General features: G+C 52.0%; 1 protein-coding gene across 1 annotated transcript in view; it reads right to left on the reverse strand.

Annotated features, from left to right (window-relative positions):
- PHKG2 (phosphorylase kinase catalytic subunit gamma 2) overlaps nucleotides 1-11,109 on the reverse strand; it is a 12,100-nt gene extending 991 nt beyond the window's left edge. Inside the window, exons 1-8 of the mRNA XM_026661003.2 lie at nucleotides 11,093-11,109; nucleotides 10,825-11,000; nucleotides 2,738-2,792; nucleotides 2,248-2,313; nucleotides 1,929-2,092; nucleotides 1,442-1,532; nucleotides 566-719; nucleotides 245-370 (exon numbers count right to left, since the gene is read on the reverse strand). Coding sequence (XP_026516788.1) covers nucleotides 245-370; nucleotides 566-719; nucleotides 1,442-1,532; nucleotides 1,929-2,092; nucleotides 2,248-2,313; nucleotides 2,738-2,792; nucleotides 10,825-11,000; nucleotides 11,093-11,109 — 849 coding nt within the window. The remainder of the gene's footprint in view (nucleotides 1-244; nucleotides 371-565; nucleotides 720-1,441; nucleotides 1,533-1,928; nucleotides 2,093-2,247; nucleotides 2,314-2,737; nucleotides 2,793-10,824; nucleotides 11,001-11,092) is intronic.
- Between the last annotated feature and the right edge of the window lie 370 nt (nucleotides 11,110-11,479).

An 11,479-nucleotide genomic window follows, 5' to 3' on the forward strand; every position in this document is an offset into this window, starting at 1 on the left:
CCAGGAGAGCCCATTAGCTCAGTGCAGTGGGGGGAGAGGGAGAACCCGGGACAGCTCAATCCAGGCGGGAGGGGAACCTGGGAAAGCCCATTAGCTCAGTGCAGACCGGGGGAGTTATTGGGGACACAGGAGCCCACTGACCCAACGAGGGAGGGGGTTCTTGCTGGAAGGGCCCATTACAGTGATGGGGAAAGCCCTGGAAGAGCCCCAGCTCGTGGGGGAAGGGGAGAAGGAGGTGACTCACCCTGAACCGGCGGTAGGGGCTGAACAGCCGGACCGGGCGCCCCACGCAGCGCTCGAAGAAGGGATGCTGCAGGGCCTGCTCCGCCGTTAGCCGCTCCGACGGCTCCACACGCAGCAGCCGCGAGATCTGCAGGGACAGGAGGAGTCAGAGGGGCCTGAGCCACTAGACCATGGGGTGCCGCGGGGGTGTGTGTGAAACTGTTCCATTCAGAGGGGGTGGGGAGAGGCTGATTGATCTGGGGATGGAGTTGGGGGGTTGTGACTGCAGGAGGAGGCTGATCCAATCTGGGATGGGGGGGAGGGGGGGGGCTCCTCCTCTCACCAGGTCCTTGACAGTGTCCGGGCGGCCATCCCACTCCGGAGAGCTGAACGGGTAGTGCCCCTCCATGATCATGCGCAGCATCAGCATCTGCTTGCGGTGCCAGAACGGGGGCGAGCCAGCCAGCAGGGAGAAGAAGATCACACCACATGCCCACCTGCGGGGAGGAGAGGTGAGGGGGAGGTCACACTGTGGTTCCATGAGCCAGACCTAGGGCAGGCAGTGCCACTGGGAGGGGGACAGATAGACAGGGAAAGATGGACAGACACAGACCAATGGGTGGGGATGGATGGACAGACGGATCCTTGGCCTGGAACCACGGACACTACTCAGCCATCACGACTCTGCAGGGAGGGGGCAGAGGGTGGAGCCAGGAATGGGATCGGGAGGGGGGGGAATCATCAGCAAGAGGGGCCAATGGCCACTGGGTGGGGAGCTAGGACCTTCCCCCCACCAGCTGGCAGACAGGGCAACATCCCCCGCACCCTTTCAGGCCAGACCCATCACTTGCCAGGTGGGACCATGTGGACAGGGCTGGAACACAGACAAAATGGGGCGGGAGGGGTCAGGTCATTCCAACTGGACCCATCAGGGTGCTGGTGCTGGGTGTGGGCAGGGGGGCGAGGAAGCCGCTAGCTAGGGAAATGGTCAGGATCCCCCCCCACCGCCCCTCCTGCACACAGGGTGGGTGGCCAGCAGGGGACACATGGGGGGTGTCTAAGAGCCATGATGGGAACTGAGGTAGGTGGGACAAACCCACCCGCTCCCCACCACCCCCTCAACCCCAGGAATGAGCCCTCCCTGCCACCCCTCTCCCCCCGCCCCGGAATGAGCCCTTCTCCCCACAGCCCAGCAGTGGCTGCTAAAACAGGGACTCACAGGTCCACTTCCTGGCCGTAGCCCGGGTGCGTCTCATCCATGGAGCACTTGAGGATCTCTGGGGCTAGGTACCCGGGGGTCCCGCACAGCTCTGGGGTGGGGAAGGGGGAAGAGACACACCCGGGCATGAATGAGCAGGGACAAACAGTGCCCTCCAATTCCCTCCCGGATCAGCCCCATGGATCAGCCACACCTGCCCCTGCCCCCACCCCCCCCACCCATTGAAGCAGTCCCCAGCAGCCTCCCCTCCTGCCCAGCCATGTCCTCCCTTCCCCCACCCCTGGCTCCCCCCCCACCCCCAGCCACCCCCCCAGATTGGAGTATGTGCCCCCCTCCACCCCCCCCCCCCCATCAGTCAGCCCCTTGGCCTCTTCCCTCCCCACGCCCCCGGATTGACCCAGCTAGCTCAGCCCTCCCACTGACCATAGATCAGCTTGGCCTCCCTCCTGTCCTCCCCCGAGGCCCCTCCCGCCCAGCCCACTCTGACCCCGCAGTTTCTGTCCTGGCTCCAGCCGGCAGGAGAAGCCGAAGTCGGAGAGCTTTATATTGAGCTGATCGTCCATGAGGATGTTCTCGGGCTTCAGGTCACGGTGGATGATGTGGCTGGCATGCAAGTAGCTCACCGCCTCCAGCAGCGCTCGCATGATGCACCTGGAGGGCGTGAGGAAAAGAGAGAAACAGACGCCTGCAGCCACGGCCTCACCCAACAGGGGGCACTGTGGGGAGCAGGGCAGGAGCGCTGACTGTGGGGGAGCTCCCGGCTACTCCAGCCCCAGCTTCCGCCAGCAGGGGGCGCTGTACAGTACCTGGTCTCCTTCTCACTCAGGGTCACTTTCTCCGTCAGGTAGTCAAAGAGCTCCCCACGCCGCATCCTGGGGAGAGAAGGGGGTTGTCAGCCAGCTGGGAGGTGGGCGGGGGAGAATTGGCCCTGGTGGAGTGACAGGGCAGATTGGGGGCGATCAGCCCTGGTGGGTTCCCCTCCCGCCTGCATGGGAAATCATCCCAGGGAGCGGATGGAGTGGGAGGGAGCCCAGTCAGGCAGTTCAGGATCTGGGGGCACCACCTCTGCTGACCCATGAGCACAGGCGCCCCATACCTCAGCAACCCTGGGGTCTGCAGGAGGCTGGCTGGCTCCATTCCTGGCGTGAGAGCCCCAGGACATGGGGGGCCCCTGCAGGGAGCGTGCCAGGGGGCCCCTGCGGTGTGGCAGACCCCTGCAGGGGAGGTGGGGGGGGTCACTTGTGGCAGGGTCCTGGTGGGAGAAGTGGGGGCTGGGTGCAGGGATCTCATACTCACAGATCAAACACCAGGAACATGAATGTGGACGACTCGTAGGAATCGATGAGTGTGACTGTGGGGAGAAAGAGGAGTGAGAGGATGGGGGGTACAGCGGCGCACTCCTTGTGTCAGGGGTGGGACTTTCTGCCAGAGGGGTGTCCAGGAGATTTTGGGGGAGGGGGTCACTGGGTATATGGGCGCTGCAAACAAGGTGTGTTCTTAACTGGGGTTAAACTAGCAGTGAAGCCAGTGTGACTTGGGTTAGCAGGGGGAAACTGACACCAGCCGTCTAGACTTCAAAGCACCGCTGGCTGGAAACGGACAGGGAGAGGTTACCCTCGGTTTGTTTTCTGTCTGCTTATCTCGGGTCAGGGAAACGGAAACAGTAAAGCATCAAAATGAGCAACAGCGAAACAACTGCAAAGCCAGAGCTGGCCAGCCTGGAAGCCGAAGAAAGCGACAGAGAACGTGAGCCAACGGCAAGCAGAGCTGAGGATCGAGGCGAAGGACGATGCCTAGTGGCAAACCCTAGAAGGTGAGAAGCAAAGAAGAGCGAGAAGCAGCAGCTCATAAATGAGCTGCGGAGCGGAGAGAGAAAGAGATCCAAGAAGGGGAGCAGCGGATGTAAAACCTGGACAGATCCCAGAGTCCCCAATCTCTCCCTCCACTCAAGGAACCCTTAGCTCAGAAAAGTTGTATCCTGTGGACACGGAATCAGCCGGAACTAAAGAATCAGCCGGCACTAAAGAATATCTTTTGAGCGGCTCTGTGAGATTCACAATATTCCTGAGGACAAGAACGTCCCCACCCTGATTACCAGACAGTTTTGCAAAGCTTTGAATGTGTTTAATGAAATGCTGCTTCAGGAAGCTTTGCTAGCCCGTATCCTGCATTTCAAAACGCTGTTTTACAAAGGTTTCCAGGTACCCCTGAAGCGTATAGGTTGAAATTTAGAAATCTCTGGAAAGACGCTGGCCTGAGTCATAGCGAATACGCTTATAAGACGTGTGACCACAAGGAAATGGATAAAGGGCAAGAGGGCTGAGGATTATGACCGACGGTTTGATCTCTTTGCTCTAGAGCATTTCTTGCGTATGTGCACTGACAACGGTAGGAACAGTCTGTGGGATAAATCTTTACAATCTGTGGAAGAGATGGCCACTCTGGCTGACTCCTTTGTGCAAGCCCAGATGTCCAATGAGTGCAAGCCGCAGAAGGAGGGACCCAACCCCAGCGTAAAAGGGGATCCCATTTTACCCCAGGAAGAAGGAGATCTAAGGACTCACCGCTGCAGAATCATTCCCCTCCTGAAAATCCTCATCACAAACCTCCTGGGAAAGAGGAGGATCCCAGTCGGTGTTTCCAATGTAACTCCACTGACCACCTGAGAAATCAATGGCCTGGGCTAAAAGAAACCAAGCCCCAGCCAACCCACGTTAACGCAGCTGTCTCCAGAGCTACCCCCAGGCTACAAACGGTGAGTTTTGTGAGGACTGACCTGGAGGGGGGAGCTATGGAATTTATTAAGGCTGCCAGAGTAAATACCAAGGAGTTCATGGCATGGAGACACACCGGAGCCCGGATCTCTCTGGCCAAGGGAAGCATGGACCAAAAGACTGGCATGTTACCTGGCCAAAAGGTGGAGTGTCCTGCTGTGGGAGGATATTCCTGTACCTTTAGCCAAGGTGCACGTGGACTGGGAAGGTTTGGAAGGGGTCTTGACGTTGGGGTGCTGGATCGTATCCCCCTGGAAATGCTTGTTGGGAAGGATATTTTGTGTCCGGCTAGGGCTATTCATGTGGTAACATGTAGCAAAAGGGAATCTTATGCTGGGATCCCAGAGGAGAGTGGTACAGTCCCAGAGACTGCTGAGGGGCGTCTCTCTAGCTCCTCTGCACCAGAAAGAAACAGCGTGTTTCCAGATGTGGGAAGGGGCGGAGGCTGTGTCCTGCACGGCAGAGAAAAGCAGCATGCCCTCGGGCTGGGCGGGCGGGCGCGAGGGGAGAAGAGATGAGCGAATTAGTGCAATACCTGCTGGTCAAGGATCAGAAGAAAATCCCCATCCAACGGGCAGGTAAGAGGCCTGCTAGATGGTCATGGACTTTCCGGGGGAGGTTCTGCAGTCCCCCTCACATTAGCAGAGGGGCTCCCTCAGGCCACTTCTATTCCCCACTCGGTCTGAACCCAGATCTCTGAGGCAGAAGAGCCAGGACTCAGCCATTCGGCCACAGTGCCTTTCTCTAGCCTCCCCCCACTTCCCAGAGCTAGTGATAGGACCCAGGAGTCCTGACTCACAGCCTCCTCTGCTCTGACCCATTAGACCCCACTCCCTTCTCAGAGCTAGGGATGGAAACCAGGAGTCCCGGCTTCCAGCGGTCCCTGCTCTGACCACTGGACCCCACTCCCCTCACAGGCGGGGACAGAACCCAGGAGTCCTCGTTTCCCAATCCCCTTCGTATGGCTCACCAATAATGTTTGAAACTTTCAGAGACTCAACTTAGATCCCCATGGTGCAGGCTGTGGGATCCCCGGGAGGGGTACCTGATGAGGAGGGGAATATAGCTGAAACAGTCATAAAAAAGTTACAACTCCAGACCTGTGGGTTCTACTTCTGGTTCAAGTTGCAGTGGGGGAGGTCTAGGTTGGATATTAGGAAAAACTTTTTCACTAGGAGGGTGGTGAAGCACTGGAATGAGTTACCTAGGGAGGTGGTGGAATCTCCTTCCTTAGAGGTTTTTAAGGTCAGGCTTGACAAAGCCCTGGCTGGGATGATTTAGTTGGGGATTGGTCCTGCTTTGAGCAGGGGGTTGGACTAGATGACCTCCTGAGGTCCCTTCCAACCCTGATATTCTATGAGATGAGCCCTGTGACTGAAGACGCTGTCCCAGATATCAGATGCCAGTGTTTTGCAGCTGAACAAAGGATGGACCCCACTCTAGAAAGCATAAGAGAGTGTGTCCTAGTGGGGGCTCCCAAGAAGGGAAGATGGGGAGAGGGTTTTTTGAAGAAGATGGGAGATTGCATAAAGAAGCTCCATTGACAAAAAACCAAAAGCCATGGGCGCCCCTCTACCCAGTTGGTTGTGCCCGCCCAGCACTGTGGGGAATTCATGTTGTTAGTACATGATTGACCTTTTGCTGATCACTTGGGGGCACACGGAACCGGAGACAGGTTAAAGGAAAATGTCTGCTGGCCAGGGAAACAGAATGATGCGAGGAATTATTGCAGGAGACCTGCAGGACCCCAGACAGTTCCTCTACACCCCTTGCCTGTGATACAAGAGGCATGTCTGAGGGTAGCAATGGACATTGTGGGTCCTATGCCCACGTCCTACCAAAAGGGGGAAGAAATTATTTTGGTGGTGGTGAATTTGCCACTAGGTATCCTGAGGCTGTAACTTTGACTAACACGGAGACAGAGGAAGAGCCAGTAACTGAATACGTACAAAGGTTAAAAAAGGAGTTAGAAGACATGATGGGTGGTAAATGAAGATACACATCATGTTAGAAAGCCTCATGGTAATGTTGTCCCACAACTAGTCCATGTGACCAGACTTAGAACCTATCACAGCAGGGAAGCCATGGTGAACATGAGCCACTGTGTAGAGGGAGAAACTGAAGCACATCACCTCATGGGGATTGGTCCTGCTTTGAGCAGGGGGTTGGACTAAATGACCTCCTGAGGTCCCTTCCAACCCTGATATTCTATGATTCTATGATTCATTGAATGGCTGAATTCCAAACTGACTCAGCCCCGGAAAGCATCAATATCTGCAGTGCGTTACCACCAGCTGAAAGGGCAGAGGTGTTGTCTGTGTTGCAAGAACACAAAGAAGTGTTTTCTCACGAGCCAGGGAAGACACACTCGCTAACTCATAAGATCATTACAGAATGGCCACAGTCACCTCCCAGCAGACCCTCCAGGGCTACTGGCAAGATGCAGGAACAAATTCAAACAGCAATACAAAACATGTTAGACCTGGGAGTACTTAAAGAGTCTGACAGCTCTTGGGCGTCACCTGTGGTCTTGATCTCTAAGAAATAAAACACTGTACGGTTTTGTGTTGATTATAGAAAACTCAATGGTGTTACAGTACCAGCTGCGTATCCCATGCCTAGAATTGATGATATAATGCACATTTTAAGCAAAGCTAAATATCTCCACTCTTGATTTAACTCGAGGTTATTGGCAGATTCCTTTAGATACGGGTGCTCAGAAAAAAAAAAATCTGCTTTCATCACTAATATGGGACTCTGAGTTCATAATGGCACCTTAGAGACTAAAATTTATTTGGGCATAAGCTTTCGTGGGCTAGAACCCACTTCATCAGATGCATGGAGTGGAAAATACAGGAGGCAGGTATAAATATACAGCACATGGAAAGATGGGAGTTGCCTTACCAAGTGCGGGGTTAGTGCTAACAAGGCCAATTCAATTAGGGTGGATGTGGCCCATTTCCAACAGTTGACAAGGTGTGAGTATCAACAGAGGGAAGATTATTTTTTGTAGTGACCCAGCCACTCCCAGTCTTTATTCAGGCCTAATTTGATGGTGTCCAGTTTCCAAATTAATTCCAGTTCTGCAGTTTTCGTTGGAGTCTGTTTTTGTTGTTGAAAAATTGCCACTTTTAAGTCTGTTATTGATTGTCCAGGGAGGTTGAAGTGTTCTCCTACTGATTTTTGAATGTTACAATTCTTGACGTCTGATTTGTGTCCTTTTATCCTTTTGCGTAGAGACTGTCTGGTTTGGCCAATGTACACGGCAGGGGGGCGTTGCTGGCACATGATGGCATATATCACATTGGTACATGTGCAGGTGAACGAGCCCCTGATGGTGTGGCTGGGTCCTATGATGGTGTCCCTTGAATAGATATGCAGACAGAGTTGGCAACGGAGTTTGTTGCAGGAACTGGTTCCTTTCCACCTGCTTACTGTATTTCCCACTCCATGCATCTGATGAAGTGGGTTCTAGCCCACGAAAACTTATGCCCAAATAAATGTGTGAGTCTCCAAGGTGCCACGAGGACTCCTCGTTGTTTTTACTGATACAGACTAACACGGCTGTCCCTCTGAAACCTGAGTTCATAATGGTACCATTTGGGTTGATGGATGCTGGAACCAACTTTCAGAGGCCGGTCAACCAAGTGTTAACATAGGCCCTTGCAGAATTCTGCAAACCATTTAAGGCCATCACAGTGTTGAGCAACACTTGGGCTGATCACAAAAAACTCTCAGAAGTTGTGCTGTCAAAGCTCAAAGAGTCAGGCCTAACCATAAAAGCCTCTAAGTGTAAAATTGGAGCAGCCAAAGTTCCTTATTTGGAACACTGGGAAGGGGGAAGGTCACATATCCCCTTAAAAGTTGAAGCCACTGGAAACTGGCGTGTACCTCAAACCAAAAAACAGACCCAAACTTTCATAGGTCTGGTAAACTATTACTTGAGGTTTGTGCGTGGGTTCAGCGCCATTGTATCTGCAATCCCAGACCTATGTAAAAACAAATAAACCTAACGCAGTCGTGTGGACGAAGGCACGTCAAGAGGGCTTTGATAAGGTGAAGAAAATCTTGTCCGAAAAAGCCTGTTCTAGCTAGTCCAGATTTTGACAAAAATGTTTGAACTCTGTACAGGTGCATCAGACATTGGTCTAGGCTCTGTGCTGATCCACATGGGGGAAAAAACATCAACACACATCCCATCACCTTCTTCAGCAAACAATTGACACCCACCAACAAAATTATTCTGTCATAGAAAAAGAACGTTATGCTACAGTGTAGGCCCTTAATTGCTTGACTGCCTATCTCATTAACAGAAAATTCAGGGTATTGATGGATCATTCACCATTAATCTGGTTAAAAAAAACTAAAGGCTCAAATTTCCAAGCTTCTTTGTTGGAGTCTTATACTCCAAGAATTTGATATGGAAATTGTACCTATAAAGGGAAAGGAAAACATGGTGGAAGATCCCCTATCCAGGAAAGAGGGCCCTCACCTGCTGCCTCCAGGTCAGCCAGTGGCTAATCTCACCGCAGCTCTGTAAAGGGGGAGGTGTGACAGAATGTACTTCTGTAGTCACACCCTACACACTATTGTCATAATCTTTGTAAAAAGTACACCCTGTAAGGGATCATTTGAAAACTCGTAATTTGCTAATCATTGTCGTCCTGATAAAATGTGTATGGAAATATTGTACGTGAAGTTAGGGGGGAGGGATGGCTCAGTGGTTTGAGCATTGGCCTGCTAAACCCAGGGTTGTGAGCTCAATCCTTAAGAGGGCCATTTAGGGATCTGGGGCAAAAATCTGTCTGGGGATTGGTCCTGCTTTGAGCAGGGGATTGGACTAGATGACCTTCTGAGGTCCCTTCCAACCCTGATATCTATGATTCTCTGCTATTCTAAGTTATAACATTCCTCTGTATGGTGTTATTAATGCATGTTCCAAACCGAGGTTGGCAAACAGGTCTATCACAAACAAAGGAAAGGGTGCTCGACTTAATTTGCATTTAAGCAGTAAACAGAGTCATCAAGCAGGAAGGGAAACAAAGGAAGCTCAAACAGGTGAGAAAAAAGCAGCAGGGAACATCCTTCCACACAGACTTTTTGTCTCTTTGAACCAAGCTTGAAATGTTTTTCAAAAGAGCGACTGAAACTACAAAAAGGAGGGACAAACACCCCAAGACATCTCTCTCTCTCTGCCCATCGATTCTCTGCACCTAAAGGGACAAAGGAAGCAGCCATTGGACTGCAGAAGGGGTCCTAAGCTAAGAAGTTTGCTCAAACTGCTGAGCGCACGTGGTCAGAAAACTAACTGTTAAATTCAAAGCAAGGTTAAGTTAGGCTCCAGTTGCATTTTATCTTTATTTTTCTTGTAAGCATTTCTGACTTTTATGCCTCATTACTTGTACTCACTTAAAATCAATAACAAAAACAACCACAAGTTTAATAAGTACAAAGAGAGAGATTTTATCTAATCCAGTATGTTTAAAGTGAAGTATCTGGGAAACTCCACTGGGGTGGGCAAGTTGTGTGCATTATTCCTATTAAAGAAATAATGGACTTAATGTAACTTGTATTGTCCAGGAGAGGGTTGGGCACAACAGGACATACATTTCTGGGGGAGAAATCTTAAAACTGGGGGTGTGTTGGGGGTCACCCTGCAGTATAACCCAGGCTGGTGAGAGCCAGAGTGTAACCCAGGTGTGGCTGGCAGGCTGCTGCTGCACACAGACACACAGGGTGTGACTTGCATGCTGTTTGTGAGCAGCCCAGGTGGCAGGCACTTCAGCAAGGTTGCAGGAAGGAGTGACACAGCTGTTCATTAGTCTGGACTGCATCCTGGTATGTGACAGGGGGTAGTACCAGGGGTGGGACCTCCTGTCATAGGGGTGCCCAGGAAAGCTGGAGGGTGTCACTGGGTAGAGAGGCACAGCAAAAAGGCGTGTTCTTCACTGGGGTTAAACTAGCAGTGAAGACAGAGTGACTTGGGTTAGCAGGGGGAAAATCAACTCCAGTCCTCTAGGCTTCAACCTGAGCTGTTAAAACTTCACCTCTACTTCACAGCTCCCTGGGTGCAAGCAGCGATGTGTGTTTCACTAGTCAAATGTACATCTGGGAACAAAGAATGTCGGCCATGCTACAGGATGGGTGACTCCGTCCTGAGAAGCAAGTGACTCTGAAAAAGATTTGGGGGCCATGATGGATAATCAGCTGATCATGAGCTCCCAGTGCGATCCAGCAGTGAAAGGTCTAACACGATCCAACGGCTGGAAACTGAAGCTAGGCAAATTCAGCTTGGAAATAAAGCGGACATGTTTAACAGTGAGCGTAATTCACCATTAGAACGAATCACCAAAATTCACAGGGGATTTGCCGTCACTGGCAAATTTAAATCAAGACTGGATGTTTTTTTTAAAACACCCACTCTGCTCCATAAGGAATAACTCAGGGAAGCTCTCTGGCCTGTGTTATACAAGAGATCAGACTAGATCATCCCAATGGTCCATTCTAGCTTTGGAATCCATGCACTCAAGACCACCCCTGTTTTTTGCAGTGTAAACATACCCACTTACTGACATGGGGTGTCCCAGGGGGATGGAGGGTGTCACTCACTGATGTAGGGGTGCCCTGCCACCTGACGCAGGATGGCAATCTCCTTGCCCGTGGAGGTCCGCACCTCCTCCAGCTGCTGCGGGGTCATGCGCTCCGAGGTCACCTCGATGATCTTCACCGCAAACTCCTGCCCCGTCTGCTTGTGCACACATCGCCGCACCACGCTGCTCACGCCCCTGCCACGGACAGACCAACCGACACCACCGTGAGACAGACAGACACCCACAGCCCTCCACACCCTGTCCATTCATATGTTCCAAGTCCAGACGGAACCACTGTGATCATCTCGTTCCAATGGCTAATGACTTTCACTGTTAAATGTTTACAAATTCAGATTACAGATAAGATGTAGAGTTTCAACTTCCAGCTGTTGGATCGTGTTAGATCTTTCTCTGCTAGACTGAAGAGCCCATCATCCAATTTTGTTCCCCGCATAGATACTTATAGACTGTGATCAAGTCACCCCCAACCTTCTCTTTCTTACGCTAAATAGACTGAGCTCCCTGAGTCTATCAGTATTAGGCAGGTTTTCCAATCCTTTGATCATTCACGTGGCTCTTCTCTAACCTCTCCAGTTTATCAACATCACCTGCTCACCCACCTGCCACAGACAGGCACCCCAGTGAGACAGACAGACTGACACCCACAGCCCCTC

The sequence above is a fragment of the Terrapene carolina genome, unplaced genomic scaffold (genome assembly GCF_002925995.2).
Source record: "Terrapene carolina triunguis isolate 2854851 unplaced genomic scaffold, T_m_triunguis-2.0 Scaffold926, whole genome shotgun sequence".
Taxonomy (NCBI): domain Eukaryota; kingdom Metazoa; phylum Chordata; order Testudines; family Emydidae; genus Terrapene; species Terrapene triunguis.